This window comes from Chiloscyllium plagiosum, chromosome 47, assembly GCF_004010195.1.
Source record: "Chiloscyllium plagiosum isolate BGI_BamShark_2017 chromosome 47, ASM401019v2, whole genome shotgun sequence".
Taxonomy (NCBI): domain Eukaryota; kingdom Metazoa; phylum Chordata; class Chondrichthyes; order Orectolobiformes; family Hemiscylliidae; genus Chiloscyllium; species Chiloscyllium plagiosum.
In genome coordinates this window covers 5,484,713-5,504,259 of record NC_057756.1, presented here as the reverse complement: position 1 = coordinate 5,504,259, position 19,547 = coordinate 5,484,713, and the positions used below count along the sequence as shown (strand labels likewise).

General features: G+C 44.4%; 1 protein-coding gene across 1 annotated transcript in view; it reads left to right on the top strand.

Annotated features, from left to right (window-relative positions):
• The first annotated feature begins 5,541 nt into the window (after positions 1 to 5,541).
• LOC122544235 (uromodulin-like) overlaps positions 5,542 to 19,547 on the top strand; it is a 27,124-nt gene continuing 13,118 nt past the window's right edge. The window contains exons 1-5 of the mRNA XM_043683311.1: positions 5,542 to 5,581; positions 5,791 to 5,817; positions 7,081 to 7,104; positions 7,825 to 7,953; positions 16,263 to 16,447. Coding sequence (XP_043539246.1) covers positions 5,542 to 5,581; positions 5,791 to 5,817; positions 7,081 to 7,104; positions 7,825 to 7,953; positions 16,263 to 16,447 — 405 coding nt within the window. The remainder of the gene's footprint in view (positions 5,582 to 5,790; positions 5,818 to 7,080; positions 7,105 to 7,824; positions 7,954 to 16,262; positions 16,448 to 19,547) is intronic.

Genomic DNA, 19,547 nt, shown 5'->3' with positions numbered 1-19,547 from the left:
GAGAGAGAGAAAAAGAGGGGAGAGAGAAAGAGAGATTTCTAGAACCTAATTATGGATTCAATGGGCTGAATGGCCTCATCCTGTTCCTAGATTCTTTAAAACTGAAGTTCTGGTCCATCTTATGGGTCTGTGACCTTAGCTTGGGTCGAGAATATTCCCGTCTCATCTGCACAGCCAGCACCTTGCTCATCAGTGTGAGACTCACTCAGGGCTAAATCTCAAACTGAGGGACTGACTGCAGTGACAGCAAATAGCAATCTGTGGATGCTGACATTCTGCCCAGTGTTTCCAGTGAACAATGCACTGGCTCAGCAACAGGGACACAGTCCAATTCCATTTCAAAAATGTTATTTCTTTTCTCTTTCCAGGACGTTGACTCCCAGATGGGTTTGTTCAGGATAATAAACATGTTGACATACCTGGGTGAGTGGTGATGGAATGAGTCTTATTCAGAAATAGCTGTGATTGTTAATTTGTTTTACAACCCTCTCAGGAAAGTGTGTTCATTCCCCATTCCTAATACTCCTGGGATTTAATTTAAAGATTTAAATAAAAGTTCCACATTTCCCTCCCTGATGGAATCAGGCTAACAGGAAATATCAACTGGGTTCCAATAGTTAACAAGAACTATTGCTGGTTGCAGGTAAACAGATAAACCACAGATAAACAACTATCGACATACATACCAGCTGAAACCCTAATCCCTTTTTAAAACCCCCTCACACACACACACAAACAGAAAGACTCAGACAAACAAAACAACATTGGCATTATGGGTGGAGGGAAAGAAAATACTCGGGATCCACAGCCCAGTAGCATCAGTCTACAGGGTTTACTGATATAATTCTTTTCACTTGCCAGGACTTTCTGTTCTTCAATCACCTTTCTCCAGATTCCTTCCCTTCTTCATATGAGGCACAGGGTAGCTGGTACACTAATTATAAAGTCTCTTACTGGTTATAGGCAACAGCTTCAAGCAACTGATGGGAGAAAATAACGAGCTTTCTTCAGACTTGACAACTTTTATTCAAAGAGGCAAAGACACTCAGAACTTACTTTTCCCAAAGTCCACAGGCTTCCCCCCAGCCTCTATTGTAAAACCTTGAACTTTTCATCTGCCCAGCAGCCAGTCAGAGAGCTATTGTTAAGCTGAAGACATCCAACATCTATAAGGGGTCAGACTTGCATAAACCAATCAGCACTCTGTTGCCAGCATACGCACGCAAAATCTTATCTCTCTCCCTACCCTGCACTGCTTGAACAAACCACCAGTGTAAACACAGTTCATATTGAGACCCAGTAAGTTGTTTTGAAAGGGCAGTGCTTCTTTCCTCAGCCATTGGTTGAGAACAGCCCTTTTCCCATTTAGTCCACAATAAAAAATAGAAAAATAAAAAGATGTTTTCAATTTTTTTTTTGTTTTCTTAGTGTGGTGCTGGATGTGGGTGTTGTATGGGTGGAGAGATCTGAGAGTACAGGTCCATTGTACCCTGAAGGTTGCTGCACAGGTGGATAGAGTGGTCAAGAAGGCATATGGTATGCTTGCCTTCATTGGACGGGGTATTGAGGAAAAGAGCTGGCTAGTCAAGTTAAAATTGTACAAGACATTGGTTCGGCCGCATTTGGAATACTGTGTACAGTTCTGATCGCCACATTCCCAAAAGGATATGGACGCTTTGGAGAGGGTGCAGAGAAGGTTTACAAGGATGTTGCCTGGTATGGAAGGTGCTAGCTATGAAGAGAGGTTGAGTAGGTTAGGTTTATTTTCACTAGAAAAAAGGAGATTGAGGGGGGACCTGATTGAGGTTTACAAAATCGCGAAGGGTATAGACAGGTTGGATAGAGACAAGCTTTTTCCCAGGGTGAAGGACTCAGTAACGAGAGGTCACACTTTCAGGGAGAGAGGTGGAAAGTTTAAGGGGGATACACGCGGCAAGTACTTCACACAGAGGGTGGTGGGCATCTGGAACGCATTGCCAGCAGGGGTGGTAGAGGCAGGCACGGTAGATTCATTTAAGATGCGTCTGGACAGATGCAGGAGTAGGTGGGGAGCAGAGGGATACAGATGCTTAGGAATTGGGCAACAGCTTTAGACAGTAGATTTGGATCGGCTGAAGCTTGAAGGGCCAAAGGGCCTGTTCCTGGGCTGTACATTTTCTTTGTACAATCTATTAACCAGAGGGTTGTTGATGCTGACTCATTGAGTATATTCCAGACTGAGACAGACAGTTTTCTAATCAGTAAGGGAATCAAGGGGAAAGGCAGGAAAGTGGACTTGAGGATTATCAGAACAGCCATCTCACTCAATGGGGCAAAGACCCGATGGGCTGAATGGTCATCTTATGCTATGATGTCACTGTCTGGATAATCTAGCCTGAATAGATGCCCTGTAATTCTGCCATACTTTTGCTTTGTAAACATGTGTAACAACCAATCTGCCCCCCCAATCCCAGACTTCCCCCTCCTTCCAATATGTATTTAATTTATTGCCTTCTGTACAGTCGCAGTTACTCAATTTACACTGGTCCCAGCACAGTTCAAGTGACCATGCCACCAGAATAGTTCCTTTCTTTTTCAGCACTGTTGCCAGTGTCACAGGAAGTGAAAGCAAACATATAGGGAGGCTGAGGGGTGACCTTTATGAGACGTTTATAAAGTCATGAGGGGCATGGATAGGGTAAATAGACAAAGTATGGCGGGAGAGTCCAAAACTAGAGGGCATAGGTTTAAGGTGAAAGGGGAAAGGTTTAAAGGGGAAAGGTTTAAAGGGGAAAGGTTTAAAGGGGACCTAAGGTGCAACGTTTTCACACAGAGGGTGGTGCATATGTGGAATAAGCTGCCAGAAGAAGTGGTGGAGGCTGGTACAATGACAACATTTAAAAGACAGCTGGATGGGAATATGAATAGGAAGGATTAAGAGGGATTTGGGCCAGCAAGTGGGACTATATTAATTTAGGATATCTGGTCAGCACAGACGAGTTGGACTATAGGGTCTATTTCCCTGCTGTACATCTCCATGGCTATCTACACCTATCTTTTTTACATGAGACATGTATTTAATTCCTTGGTTTTATTCCGAAATACCAATTTGCTCATGGTTCAGATAGTAATCCAGAGATCATTACCTTGGATATGCTGCTTCTGAATTTCACTCTTAACTGTTCAAAGTCTTGCAGCAAAAGCTCTTCTCTTGACCTTGCAATGTCACTTGTACCAACATTAATAGTGACTCTTGGATCCTTCTGACCCACCTCCACATTCTTTGCCCGTCTTCAGGACACACGAAGTTATATTTAACCCTGGCATCAGACAGGCCGCACAGCCTTTGGGATTCCCACTCACAGTGAATGGTATCCATTCCCTACCAGCACTACATTCCTGTATCCTCCCCCCATTTGAATGACTCCTTCTGGCAAGAGTCCTGTGGTCAGTTTGCTCATCGTCCATTCAATTCCCATTATAATCTGCACCACCTAGAAGAAGCTTGAAACTGTTGGACAGCTGTTCATGATATTGATCAGGCCACTTTTAGAACACAGCGTACAATTCTGGATGCCTTGTATAGGGAAGATTTTGTTGAACTTGAGAGAGTGCAGGAAAGGACTTTGCCAGGACTGGACGTTTTCGGCTATAGGAAGAGACTAGATAGGCTGGGGTTGTCTTCCCTGGAGATTTGGAGATGCCTGGACCTTATAAGAGGTTTATAAAATCATGAGAGACATGGACAAGATCTTTTTCCTTTTTCACACAAGAGGGTGGTACATGTATGAAATGAGCTACCAGAGGAGTGGTGGAGCCTGGTACAATTACAACATTTAAAAGGCATCTGGATGGGTATATGAATAGAAAAGATTTAGAGGGATATGGGCCGGGTTCTAGCAAATGGTCAGGTTGAGATATTTTGTTGGCATCAATGAGTTGGAATGAAAGGTCTGTTTCCTTGCTGTATACTCTATAATTGCAGGAGAGGAGTGTCCTCAAATGGAATCCTGGGATCCTCATACCTGACTCTCCTACAGTCACATCTCCTGACCCAATCACAGATTAATTTTGAATTCGTTAATCTGAGGGGTGTAACCACCTCCATTGAGCAAAGCGTGTCGATAATCTGCTCATTCCCTGGCATGGTCCAGTATCTGCAGCTCAGACTCCATTTCCACAATTTAGGTCTGAAGTTCTTCAAATTGCAAATACTAATTAGATTACTTACAGTGTGGAAACAGGCCCTTCGGCCCAACAAGTCCACACCGACCCGCCGAAGCGTACCCACCCATACCCCTACATTTACCCCTTTACCTAACACTATGGGCAATTTAGCATGGCCAATTCACCTGACCCTGCACATCTTTGTGACTGTGGGAGGAAACCGGAGCCCCCGGAGGAAACCCACGCAGACACGGGGAGAACGTGCAAACTCCACACAGTCAGTCGCCTGAGTCGGGAATTGAACCCGGATCTCTGGCGCTGCGAGGCAGCAGTGCTAACCACTGTGCCACCGTGCCGCCCACAATGTGTACACTCTGTAGAAAAATAAACTAGAGACCTGATCACAAACTTTACTTTAAAGACTAGAGATAGACACCAATCAGCTGCCTTCCCTTCACTATGTCCCTCAGCCACTGATCTCACCGCTGATAGGATTTTCCATTTGGCCCTTACATCCTCTGCTGCTCACCACTTACTCAAAATGTATGAGTCAAATCTTAATTTGGCCAACAGATGCAGGCATGATGGGCGGAATGGCCTGTGCACCATAACAATCCTTTCATTTGATTGGAAGGCAACCTATGTCAGGAGAAAGTATACCACTCAGAGAAACAGAAAACAGAACTTTAGCAGATATTTACCAATTAAACAGCTTCTTCTACTGGATCAGAACAATTCTTGAAGGCTGTAAAAGTTTATGGAAAACCAACCCAAAACCTCTTTCCCTTCCTACCTTGAACTCCCTGAGGTGCTCAAGTCTATTGTAAATTGCACTCAGGTATTAAGACACACTAAGTTGACTGTTTCCATTTGCCCCTAATACAAAAGGCTTACCTGAGTCACCTTATGACAATTTGATTTCAGCTGTTCCTTCACTGCTGAAAATCACAGTCCTGTATGTGAGTCTTGCAGTACACGGTGCCCACTTTATAACATTCTATTTTGCTCAAAAAGCACACAATCTGCAGGCAGTCAACCCTTGCGACATTTTGTAAGATCCTACTTTGGAAATAGAACCAGTCTGACTCAAGATTGGAATGCAGACAGACTCTAACCTTCCACCTTTAATGCAGTGTCACCTTTATTTTATAAAATATCAAGTTATCTGGGAATTTACCTTGAAAGGAGTTCTGGGATTTACATATTAATGAATCAAAACCTGTAACCCATTCTAAAAGATGAAGGACAACAGTAATATATCGCATCAGTTGCATGACACAGTGATGTTGTAAAAACAATGACTGCAGATGCTGGAAACCAGATTCTGGATCAGTGGTGCTGGAAGAGCACAGCAATTCAGGCAGCATCCGAGGACAGGCTGTTGTGTTGTATCCTATGGTCCTCTCCAACCAGCTCCCTGATGAAGGCTCCAAAAGTTAGTGCTTCCAAATAAGCCTGTTGGACTGTAACCTGGTGTTGTGATATTTAACTTACTCTGCAACAATCCACATGCTTTCATCTCTCGCACATCACTGAGGAAGAATCACCTTTCCTGTGTGTTAGGGGTCTGATGTCTCAATTCACGTTACTGCCCGGGAACATGTTTGTGCAAAAAATGAACTTAGTGTTTCTGATTTGTTGCAGGGTTTGCTGTGGCCCAGGACACCCAAGGTAAAAGTGTGACAGGTGGGGGTGGAGTGCTGAGAGCTTTGTGCATGAGTTTTCAGTGATTAATGGTGGAGGTGATGTTTGGGGCGGGGGAGGGAGGTGTAATCTTAACAGAATAGGTAGCAGGATTTATCCTTTTCAAATGGTTAGTTCAGGACTTCAACAAATAATTTAGTTTAATGATTTTCCAGTGATGGGATTGGAGGATCATGGAAAGTGGGGGAGTCAGGCAATGAGCAGGAAATAAAGTCAAAATCTCTCCTTTTTTATCTTTTCTTTTTTCTTTTTTCTTTTTTTTTTAATCTACATGTCATTAACACAGTGGGATCTTGCTGTGCCCTGGGTCTCCTGTTTTGTCCAAACTGTGGGGTGATGGGAAAAAAAGCCCCTTTCTCAGTGAGGGGTGGGGTGGGGCAGGGGAAGCCGGGGGACTGGGAACTTGCTGTGCATGAAGACACACAGTCGAATGGCCGGTCAGTCTCTGCACACACTCCCCGTGCCCCCCCCCACCCCCTCCAGCCCAGGACCTGGGACACAGCGAGGGGTGGGGGTGTGAGGGAGGGTGGGGGAATTGTACACAATGGAGACACAGTGGGTGCTTTTATTTATTTTTTTTTTTTTTTTGCTTTTTTTTTCTTTCTCCGCGGAAGAGGGGGAATCCCTATTTATATCTTTTAACCCCCACACTACCACCTAAGTGCGGTAGTGCTTATTTTATCCCCAGCACCCATGGTGTGTGTGTGCAGGTGTGAGACACAGTGGAAGACACAAAGTGCACGAATCTTTATTCAATTTCCACCACCAGGAAGATAGGAAAACACCCGGGTGGCCAGTGACAAACACTGCCCTTCACATCAAGGGACAGTGCTGTGTGATCAAAACAGTGAAGGGGAGGGTAGGGACTAAATCAAAATAGAGTTGGAGGGAGAAATGATGCACTCCACTTCAAAATCTCTCCTAGATCAACCATGCTCTTTGCTGAGTGGCCTTCTCCTGATCTTATGTATCAAACTCATCCAGTGGGTTAGGATGCTTTCCTGTCTAGGCATTTATTCCATAAATCAAAAGGCAATTAGTTTTTAAAGGTACTCGATGATCTGGATAAAATTCACTCTTAATTTCCCAGAAGAGACTTTATGAGGGCAGTGTTTGTGTTTTAAAACAGAGGTGTTCATAATCTAACCTAATTGCTGTAAAGGTGGTTATCTGTTCTCTTACAGACTGGCTAAAAGTGTTCATTCTGACATTGTTTAAATTCTCTTCCAGCCACCATCTTGCCGACAAGTTCAGGTAAAATTACCCTCCCCTTTATCGGTGTAATTTGTCAGATAATTAATCAATTCATTAACTTAAATACTTCAATTCCCTCAGTCAATCTCACCCACCACCCCACCCTGCCCAATTCCCTCTCACCTCTTTTTCTCCTTCTTTGTGAAATGCAGCTACAGATGAATCACCAGAAGGCAATCAGAAAACACATGGTTAGATCACTTTACTCTATTAATTTGAAAGTATAACTCTCTCTCTACACTGTCCCCCCCCATCAAACACTCCCAGGACAGGGACAGCACGGGGTTAGATACAGAGTAAAGCTCCCTCTACACTGTCCCCCATCAAACACTCCCAGGGACAGGGACAGCACGGGGTTAGATACAGAGTAAAGCTCCCTCTACACTGTCCCCATATCAAACACTCCCAGGGACAGGGACAGGGACAGGGACAGCACGGGGTTAGATACAGAGTAAAGCTCCTTCTACACTGTCCGCCCATCAAACACTGACAGGGACAAGGACAGTAACAGCATGAGGTTAGATACAGAGTAAAGCGTTCACTCTGAATTTTAACTCCCTCCCTATCTCCACAGCTTTTTTATTTGAGTATGTTGTGTACATCTCTCAGCATTGTCCTCCGTTTCATCGTCTGCTCTTTGCAAACACTTGGATTTTGTTTTATTATGGTGACAGGGTTTTGGGGACTTGTTTAATTTCCTCTGAAAGTTTCCTTTTTCAGTTGGTGGATCCTTCCCAGACCCTTGTGCAGATCAGGGTTGCACTGAGTGGGAGAGATGTGGTCAACGTCATGGGAACATTGGCTGTGTTTGCACTAACCAGACACGTTCCAGGATCGACAACACCTTCGGTGAGTCGCTCCTGCATCCTGGCTGAATATATCATAATCTCACTAGTGCAAATCTTTATCCCCTTTTGTTTCAATATTCAGTTTCTAAACCTTCACCCTTCTCAGGAATTACAGATTCCTTATTTTCTGAAATGCACCTTCGATAATTAGTCTCTTCAGCCTCACTGGAAATGTTCTGAGAAACAATCTTTTCGATCCCAGTCAGCAGAGAATGGCCAATGTTGATATTCAGCTGCATTGAAATAAGTCTCAAGCTGGGAATCTAGTTGATACCCAAGCATACAGCCCTGGCCTGAGGCTACAGACTCTTTGAGGAGAGAGTGAGGACTGCAGATGCTGGAGATCAGAGCTGAAAATGTGTTGTTGGAAAAGCGCAGCAGGTCAGGCAGCATCCAGGGAGCAGGAGAATCGACGTTTCGGGCATAAGCCTGGGTTCCTGAAGAAGGGCTTATGCCCGAAACGACGATTCTCCTGTTCCCTGAATGCTGCCTGACCTGCAGCGCTTTTCCAGCAACACATTTTCAGCTACAGACTCTTGCCAGAGATTAGCATGTAAAATTAAAGCTCATGGGATTGGGGATAGTGTACTGACGTGCATAGAGAACGGGTTGGCAGACAGGAAACAGAGAAGGAATACACAGATATTTTTCCCAGTGACAGGCAGTGATTAATGGGGTGTCGCAGGGACCCCAGATATTCATGCTATACATCAGTCATTTTAGATAAGGGAACTAGTTGTAAAATTTGCAGACCACACAAAGCTGGTTGGGAGGGTGAGCCGTGACATGGATTCAGAGATGTTGCAGAGTGATTTGGACAGTGAGTGGGCAACTGTATGGCAGATGCACGATAATGTGAATAATTGTGAGGTTATCCGTTTTGGTAGCAAAAAGCACATGGCAGATTATTATCCAAATGGAGATAGGTTAGGGAAAGAGTGAGGTGCAATGAGTTCCTTGTACACCAGTCTCTGAAAGTATGCAGGCAGGTTCAGCAGGCAATGAAGAAGGCAAATGGTGTGTTGGCCTTCGTAGTGAGAGGATTTAAGTACAGGACCAAAAATGTCTTGCTGCAGTTGTCCATGGCCTTGGTGAGAGCACACCTGCAGTACTGTGGTCAGTTAAGGTCTCTGTACCTGAGGAAGGATGTTCTGGGGATGGAGAGAGTGCAGCGATACTTTTACCAGACTGATTCCTGAGAACCGATGCATGATCAGTTGGTATTATATTCATGGGAGTTTAGAACTCTAAACAGTACTAAACAGTGTAAACACCAGGAGGATGTTCCTGAAAAACAGAGAGTCCAGAATCAAATGATCACAGCATAAGGAGACAGGATAAGCCATTTAGGACTGAAGTGAGGAGAATTTTCTTTCTTCATAGAGTGGTGAGCCTGTGGAATTCTCTGCTACAAAAAGCAATTCAAGTCAAAACATTGAATCTTTTCAAGAAAGAGTTATATATAATTCTTAGGGCTAAACAGATCAAGAATATAGAGTCGTAGAGTCATAGAGATGACAACGCGGAAACAGACCCTTCGGTCCAATCCATCCATTCCAATCAACATTTATATGTATTTGGAAAGGCAAGGAATGATTAGGGATAGCCAACGTGGCTTTGTGCACTGGAAAGCATGTCTCACAAACTTGATTGAGTTTTTTGAACAAGTAACAAAAAGGATTGATTAGCACAGAGAGGTGGACGTGATCTATATGGACTTCAGTAAGGCGTTCAACTAGGTTCCCTATGGGAGACTGGTTGGCAAGGTTAGATCTCATGGAATACTGGGAGAAACTAGCCATTTGGATACAGAAGTGGCTCAAAGGTAGAAGACAGAGGGTGGTGGCGGAGGGTTGTTTTTCAGACTGGAGGCCTGTGACCAGTGGAGTGCCACAAGGATCGGTGCTGGGCCCTCTACTTTTCATCATTCATATAAATGATTTGGATGAGAGCATAAGAGGTACAGTTAGTAATTTTGCAGATGAGACTAAAATTGGAGATTAGATTACTTACAGCGTGGAAACAGGCCCTTCGGCCCAACAAGTCCACACCGACCTGCCAAAGCACAACCAACCCATACCCCTTCACCTAACGCTACGGGCAATTTAGCATGGCCAATTCACCTAACTTGCACATCTTTGGACTGTGGGAGGGAACCGGAGCAAACCCACGCAGACACTGGGAGAATGTGCAAACTCCACACAGTCAGTCACCTGAGGCAGGAATTGAACCTGGGTCTCTGGCGCTGTGAGGCAGCAGTGCTAACCACTGACCCACCGTGCCGCCCACTTTGAGATGTTGTGGATAGCAAAGAAGGTTACCTCAGATTACAACAGGATCTTGATCAGATGGGCTAATGGGCTGAGGAGTAACATATGGCGTTTAATTTAGATAAATGCGAGGTGCTGCATTTTGGAAAGGCAAATCAGGGCAGGACTTATACACTTAGTGGTAAGGTGCTGGGGAATGTTGCTGAACGGAGACCTTGGAGTACAGGTTCATAGTTCCTTGAAATTCGCAGGTAGATAGGATCGTGAAGAAGGTGTTTGGTATGCTTTCCTTTATTGGTCAGAGTATTGAGTACAGAAGTTGGGAGGTCATGTTGCAGCTGTACAGGACATTGGTTAGGCCACTGTTGGAACATTGTGTGAAATTCTGGTCTCCCTGCTGTAGGAATAATGTTGTGAAACTTGAAAGGGTTCAGAAAAGATTTACAAGGATGTTGCCAGGGTTGGAGGATCTGAGCTACAGGGAGAGGCTGAACAGGCTGGGACTGTTTTCCCTGGAGCGTCGGAGGCTGAGGGGTCACCTTATAGAGGTTTATAAAATCATTCGGGGCAGGGATAAGGTAAATAGACAAGATCTTTTCCCTGGGATGGGGAGACCAGAACGAGAGGGCATAGGTTTAAGGTGAGAGGGGAAAGATTTAAAAGGGACTTAAGAGGCAACTTTTTCCACAGAGGGTGGTGCTTGTATGGAGTGAGCTGCCAGAAGAAGTGATCAGGATATGATCTAGTAAAAGGCACTAGGATGGGTGCATGAATAGGAAGGCTTTCGAGGGATATGGGCCAAATGCTGGCAAATGGGACTAGATTTGTTTAGGATATGTGGTCGGCATTGACGAGTTGGATTGAAGGGTCTGTTTCCATGCTGTACGTCTCTGACTCTAATTGTGGATTGAAACAGTAAAGGGACTATTTCCAATTTAGAGGTTGCAGGGATTGCTACATGCTGAGAAAGTAAGTAATTTGACCCTCGTTGTACAGCATAATTTACACAGCTGCTTGTTGAATCAGCAATTGAAATGTAAATTACAGATAAACTGGAATTGTGTACAAATGGAGCTTTTTTTGGCACTGAGCTGATTAATTTGTGGTTTAATGACCAGTCACACACGTTTGCCTTTATTGGTCAGTGTACTGAGTATAGGAGTTGGGAGATCATATTGTGGCTGTACAGGACATTGATTAGGTGAAAGTGAGGACTGCAGATGCTGGAGATTAGAGTCCAGATTAGAGTGGTGCTGGAAAAGCACAGCAGGTCGGGCAGCATCCGAGGAGCGGGAAAATAGATGTTTTGGGCAGGAGCCCGTCATCAAATGTCGATATTCCTGCTCCTCGGATGCTGCCTGACCTGCTATGCTTTTCCAGGACATTGGTTAGGCCACTTCTGGAATACTGTGTGCAATTTTGATCTCCTTGATATTGGAAAGATGTTGTGAAATATTTAAGGGGTTCGGAAAAGATTGACAAGGATGTTGCCAGGGTTGGAGAGTTTGAACTATATGGACAAAGAAGAACAAAGAAAATTTACAGCCCAAGAACAGGCCCTTCAGCCCTCCAAGTCTGAGCCTATCCAAATCTACTATCTAAACCTGTTTCCCAATTCCTAAGCATCTGTATCCCTCTGCTCCCCACCTACTCATGAATCTGTCCAGACGCATCTTAAATGAATCTACCGTACCTGCCTCTACCACCTCTGCTGGCTACGCGTTCCAGACGCCCACCACCTTCTGTGTAAAGTACTTGCCACGTGTATCCCCCTTAAACTTTTCACCTCTCGCCTTGAAAGCGTGACTTCTTGTTATTAAATCCTTCACCCTGGGAAAAAGCTTATCCATCCTGTCTATACCCTTAATGATTTTGTAAGCCTTAATCAGCTCCCCCTCAATCTCCTTTTTTTTTAATGAAAACAAACTTAACCTACTCAACGTCTCTTCATAGCTAACACTTTCCATACCAGGTAACATCCTTGTAAACCTTCTCTGCACCCTCTCCAAAGTGTCCCCATCCTTTTGGTAATGTGGTGACCAGAACTGTACACAGTATTCCAAATGTGGCTGAGCCAATGTCTTGTACAATTTTAACATGACTTGCCAGCTCTTATACTCTGGCAATGAATGCAAGCATACCATATGCCTTCTTGACCACTCTATCCCCCTGTGCAGCAACCTTCAGGGTACAATGGACCTGCACTCCCAGGTCTCTCTGCCCATCAACTTTTCCCAAGGCTCTTCCGTTCAATGTACAATTCGCTCTAGAATTAGACTTGTCTAAATGCATCACCTTACATGTCTGGATTGAACTCTGTCACTTTTCAGCCCAACTCTCCAGTCTATCTATACCCTCCTGTATTCTTTGACAGTCCCTTATGCTTTCTGCTACTCCACCAATCTTCGTATCATCTGCAAACTTGCTGATCATACCAACAGTGCCCTCTTCCAGATCATTTATGTATATCACAAACAACAGTGGGCCCAATACTGATCCATTGGTCACTTTTCTCCATTTCGAGAAACTCCCTTCAACTACTCCTCTCTGTCTCCTGTTGGTCAACCAGTTCTTTGTCCACCTAGCTAGAACACCCTGCATACCATGTGACCTCACTTTCTCTATTAGTTTACCATGGGGAACCTTATCAAACGCCTTACTAAAGTCCATGTATATGACATCAACAGCCCTTCCTTTATCTATCAACCTGGTTACTTCCTCAAAGAACTTTATTAAGTTGGTAAGGCACGATCTCCCCTGCACAGATCCATGTTGCCTATTACTGATAAGCCCATTCTTTTCTAAATATAAAAAGATCCTATCCCTCAGTACCTTCTCCAGCAACATTCCCACCACTAATGTCAGGCTCACTGGTCTGTAGTTACCCAGAATATCCCTACTACCCTTCTTGTACAGTCTGAATAGGTTGGGGCTGTTTTCTCTGGAACGTCGGAGGCTGAGGGATAACCTTATAGCGGTTTATAAAATCATGAGGGGCATGGATAGGGTAAATAGACAAGATCTTTCCCTGTGGTGGGGGAGACAAGCACTAGAGGGCATAGGTTTAGGGTGAGAGGGAAAAGATATGAAACAGACCTAAAAGGCAATTTTTTCACGCAGAGGGTGGTGTGTGTGTATGGAATGAGCTGCCAGAGGAAGTGGTGGAAGCTGATACAATTACAACATTTAAAAGGCATCTGGGTGGGTACATAAATAGAAAGGGTTTAGAGGGAAGTTTATTCATTCATGGGATGTAGACATGACTGGCTGGGCCAGCATTTATTACCCTGTCCCTAGTTGCACTTCAGAAGGTGTTGGTGAGCTGTCTTTCTGAACCGCTGCAGTCCACCTACTGTGGGTTGACCCACAGTGCCATTACGGAGATAATTCTGGGGATATGGGCCAAAAGCTGGCAAATGGGACTAGATTAATTTCAAATATCTGGTCAGCATGGATGAGTTGGACTGAAAGGTTTATTTCCATGCTGTACAGCTCTGTCTCTATGACCAACGCCAAAGACGTCCAGTGTGTCAACAATTATGTGAATGGTTCTCAGCTAGGTAAAAAAAAAAAAGCCTGGGCTGTGAACAAGATATGGAAAAGTCATCTGACCTCCAGCTCAGAACTTTCTCAGTTCTCTGCAATAAGCCACTTTAAATCTGAAGAATACCAGTTTAACTTGCTCTGAACATTGTTGTAAGCTGCAACTTTTCATTAAGGAAGAGACCTTTTTATCAGTAAACCAGTCACCCTGTGCCCCTCGCAAACTGATGAATTCTTCCAGAGAAGGACAACTGAGAAGCAGCATTCTGACTGGCAAAAGAATTGACCCGACAACAATCGCTGAGCGGCTTTCCCAGTGTTCTCTCTGATCATAATCCTTTATCTGTGTGTGTGTGTGTGCCTGTTAAGGGGGATTTTATAAAGTGATTAGTGTCTTAATTTGCAGACTTGTATGCCAACAGCTTATAATTGTTATGTGTAACTAAACTCTATTTACTTGTCATTGAGTAATAAACGTCCAGAGCATTGAAAACAGCCCTTTAGCATCGAAAACAGTGGATCGAGTTTTTACTGGTCCAAAACAACCACCTAGTTATTTAAATCCCTTCTAACCAATAGATTTTTGGTTCACTACAGGAACGTGATCCACGCTTTCTGTGAACCTAGGTCTGAAAGGTTGGAAAATTCAGGAATCTTTCAGTTAAAAATCCATAACTTTAATAAATTCAGGAATAATGAGATCTGATTTCCAGTGCACTACCCCAGGGGAGTGTGATAGAATTTAAGCTGCTGTGGTGGAATGTGAATCCCTATCCAATGGCATTAACCTCGAGCTCTGGATCACAAACCCAGTGATATTACCATTAGCAGAGCATGAGGGAGGTGCTGATGTAGTATTAATGTAAGTAGTTATCCTGAACCTCATGTGAATGTGCTGGGGACATGGGTTCAGATCCCACTGAGGCAGATGCTGGAACGTTAATTCAATAAAAATCTGGAATTGAAAATCTAGTACAGGGAGGCACTGCTGCCTCACACAGCAATAAGGACTGGGGTTCGATTTCAGCCTCGGATGATTGTCTGTGTGGAGTTTGCACATTCTCCCCGTGTCTGCGCGGTTTTCCTCCGGCTGCTCCGGTTTCCTCCCACAGTCCAAAAGTGTGTAGGTTAGGTGAATTGGCCAAGCTAAATTGCCCATAGCTTTAGGTGCATTAGTCAGGGGTAAATGTCGGGGAAATGGGGTCTGGATGGGATGGTCAGTGTGGACTTGTTAGGCCAAATGGCTGTTTCCAAACTGTAGAGAATCTAATCTGGTTCAGTAATGTCCTTCAGGGCAGGAAATCTGCTGCTCCTACCTGGTCTGGTCTACATATGACTCCAGACCCACAGCAATGGGATTGATTGTTCACTGTACACTGCATGGTTAAATATTGATCAAGCAGTCAGCAATGAAGACTCCAGGGATGAATTCTTTAAAAGGTCTGATGTGAAGCATCTTTTGAAGATGGGAAGCTGTTCCCTGAGCTAATAGCCAGTGAGAATCTTGAATTTTGGGCACAGGAAGATGCCATTAGAGAAACTGTTTGACCAAAGTGCATTGGAACAGTGTAGGAATTTAGTTCTGTATCCCTCCATTTCCCAGCATCGGGGAACATCTTCCTTTCTCGGTCCAGGGAAACTCCAACTATCTCCTTGCAACTTGCACCTCTTTGGAGGGAGATCCCTTGGCTGCTGAGGAAGTTGTTCCCCAGTGGAACAACTTGCTTCCAATTTGCAAGTTACCTCGCCCTCCCTCTTGAGTTCTCCAGTCGTGGGATTAATCTCAGATAAAGCTCAGCATATCTGGCAGCACCTTTTGGAGAGAAATCAGAGTTAATGTTTCAGCTCGAGTGACCCTTCCAGTTCTGAGCTTTTCCAGTAATTTCTGATTTTTAATTTTTTGTTTCTGATTTACAGCATCCTCAGTTCTTTCGGTTGTTATGGGATTAATCTTGTTGACTCACTCAGAAATGCTTTGTTGAAGGACAGCCTCTGTAAGCAGGGAACAGTCCTGGCTATGAGAACGGGTGAGGGTCCCTGTGCAGTGAATTTCCAGTACTGTGACTGAAGTATAAAGTTCTTCCACACTCTGGCCGAGACTGCCCGACAATGTCACACATTTATTGAATGATGTCCCCTTGACGGACTGGAGGACAGCTTAATCTCCTTAAACCCAGCGAATGAGGGAGACGAGGAGTTCAGCAAGTTTGTATCTGCTGTAATAATTGACATTTGAAACGCTTTGCATTACCTTGGTCTTGTAACATTCCACATGAGAATCTGCGCGGAGTCTGTATAATCTGTCTTAGTATCTTCACTCTTTTTTTGAGTTCCTGAGTCATTTTGGTCAGTCTTTGAAGAATTCTTTCTCCAGGGTCAGTATACTGTTCCTGAAGTTGCCTTGCTGTGGAATGAAGGACCGAATTGCTTCAGGATTCACTGCCTCTTGGCTGCAGGCACTCTCTCTCTCTCACAATCTGTGTTGCTCCAATTGCAGATTACTCTCTGAGCTGTAACGGCACTGGCAGTGCAGTATCCCTCTCCCGCTGCATGTTGTTTGATGTTGGACTCTCCACCGATAGCTTACATCTGAATGACCCCAGTTGTGTGGGAAGCACTAGCCGAGGCCGAGTGATCTTTCCGTTTGTCAGTAACAGAATCACCTGCGGTAACAAACTCCAGGTCTGGTGCAGTTCAATCATCTGTCTGTGTTGATCCTTCTTATTCCTGGGGGGTGATGGTGAGACGGAGGGTATAGGGTCTTGGGTTCCTACAAGCTCCTGATTTCCATCCAAATAACAGTGGGCCCCTTAGTCCTTTGAGCTCTGCTCTGCCATTCAATAGTTGATCTGTTTGTGTTTCCAATCCCATGTTCCCATTTGCCACCCGCAACTTCCCCAGCTAATAAAAATGTATCCAATTCCACTGTAAAAATATTCAAAGATCCTGTCTCTACCATCTTCTGTGGCAGAGCTCCACTGAAATAATAAAGGGATCAGGGATAGTGAAGGGGACTTGTGCCTGAAGTCAGAGGAAGTAGGGGAGGTCCTTAATGAATACTTTGCTTTAGTATTCACGACTGACAGAGACCTTGATATTTCTGAGGACAGTGTGAAACAAAACAATCTGCTAAAACAGGTTGATGTTAGGAAGGAGGATGTGCTGAAAACTTTAAAAAACATAAGCAGAGGTCAATCCCCTAGGCCAGATGGGGTATACTCAAGATTTCTACAGGAAATGAGAGAAGAGATTGCTGCATCTTTGGCAAAGATCTTTGCGTCCTCATTGCCTACTGGAGTAGTACCAGATGATTGGAGGGTGGCAAATGTTGTTCCCTTGTTCAAGAAAGGGATAGGATAATTCTAGGAATTACAGACCTGTCAGTCTTAACGTCAGTGGTGGGCAAATTATTGGAGAGGATTCTGAGAGACAGGACTTACGATTACTTGGAAAATCATAGTTTGATTAGAGATAGTCAGCACAGCTTTGTGAGGGGCAGGTAATGACTCTCAAACCCTATTGAATTCTTTGAACACATTGAAGAAGGTAGACCAGTGGATGTGGTGTACATGGATATTAGCAGGGCATTTGATAAAGTTCCCCATTGTCAGCTCATTCAGAAAGTAAGGAGGCATGGGATACAGGGAACCTGTCTGTCTGGATAATAGAATTGGCTAACCTATAGAAGATAGAGGGTGTGATAAATAGAAAATATTTAGCCTGGAGCTTGGTGACCAGTGGTGATCCGCAGGGATCAGTTCTGGGACCTCTGCTCTTTGTGATTTTTATAAATGACTTGGATGAGGAAGTGGAAGGGTGTGTTAGTAAGTTTGTCAGTGACGTGAAGGTGGTGGAGTTGTGGATAGTGTGGACGGCTGTGGTATGTTGCAACTGGACATTGACAGGATACAGAACTAAGTAGAAAAGTTTGGTGCTGAAAAGTCACAGCTGGTAAGGCAGCATCCAAGGAGCAGGAGAGTTTGTTATGGGCATAATTCCCTTTATCAGAAATGAGGCTCATGATGCAGAGCTGGATTGATAATTGGCAGATGGAGTTCAGCCTGGAAAAGTGTAAAGTCATTCACTTTGGAAGGTCGAATTTGAAGGCAGAATACAGGATTAAAGGCAGAATTCTTAGCAGTGTAGAAGAACAGAGGGATCTTGGGGTCCACGTTTGTAGATCCCTCAAAGTTGCCACCCAAGTTGTTAGGGTTGTTAAGAAGGCATATGGTGTGTTGGCTTTCATTAGCAAGGGGATTGAGTTTAAGAGCCATGAGGTTTTGCTGCAGCTCTTTAGCTCTCTGGTGAGACCACATTTGGAATATTGTGTTCAGTTCTGGTCACCATATTATAGGAAGGATGTGGAAGCTTTAGAGAGGGTAGACAGACCAAAAAGGGGAGAGACCATTTTGGATTTGGTGCTCGGCAACGAGCCAGGACAGGTGTCAGATCGCGCGGTGGGAGAGCACTTTGGTGAAAGTGATCACAACTACCTCACGTTTAGCCTTGACCTTGGAGAGTGAAAGGAGCAGTTACCAAAGGAAGACATTTATTTGGGGAAAAGCAAATTATGACGCTATCAGACAGGAGTTGGGAAGTACAGACTGGGAGCAATTGTTCCACAGGGCACAGCAGACATGTGGAGACTATTTAAGGAGCAGTTGTTGTGAGTGATGCACAAATTTGTTCCTCTGAGACTGGTAAGAAGGGGTAAGATTAAGGAGCCTTGGATGACAAGAACAGAGGAGCTTCTCGTCAAAAGGAAGAAGGCAGCTTACATGAGGTGGAGGAAGCAAGGATCTAGCCCAGCTTTAGAGGATTACAGGCTTGCTAGAAAGGAACTCAGAAATGAACTGAGGAGAGCCAGGAGGGGGCACAAAAAAGGCTTGGCAGGAAGGATTAGGGAGAACCAAAAAGCATTTTACTCATACGTGAGGAATAAGAGAATGATCAGGGAGAAGGTAGGGCCGGTCAGGGGTAGCGGAGGGAACTTGCAGTCTGAGCAGATAGGGGAAGGCCTAAAGGAATTTTTTGCTTTGGTTTTCACTAAGGAAACGGACCTTGTTGTTAATGAAGAAGACTTCGAGGAGCTGGGATACAGTCTTGACCGGATCAAAATTGATGAAGTTGATGTGTTGGAAATTTTGGAAAACATTAAGATTGATAAGTCCCCAGGACCAGGCCAGATTTATCCTAGGTTGGTCCGGAAAGCGAGAAGGGAAGCCAAGATCTTTGCTTCTTCACTCTCCACGGGAGTCGTACCGGAGGATTGGAGGGAGGAGAATGTTGTTCCTCTTTTCAAGAGGGGTCATAGTGAAATCCCTGGCAATTACAGACCAGTCAGTCTTATGTCTGTGGTCAGCAAAGTTTTGGAAAGAATTAAGGGTTAGGATTTATGACTATTTGGCAAAACATAACTTGATTAAAGGCAGTCAGCATAGCTTTGTGAGGGGCAGGTCATGCCTCACTAATCTTATTGAGTTCTTTGAAGAGGTGATGGGACAGGTCAACGAAGGTCGAGCAGTGGATGTGGTGTGTATGAACTTCAACAAGGCATTTGATAGGGTTCCCCATGGTAGGCTCATTCATAAAGTCAGGAAGTATGGGATAGAGGGAGATTTGGCTATCTGGATTCAGAATTGGTTGGCTGACAGAAGGCAGAGAGTGATTTCAGATGGAAAGTATTCTGCCTGGAGTTCAGTGTTGAGTGGGGTCCCGCAGGATTCTGTTCTTGGGCCTCTGCTCTTTGTAGTTTTTATAAATGACTTGGATGAGGAGGTTG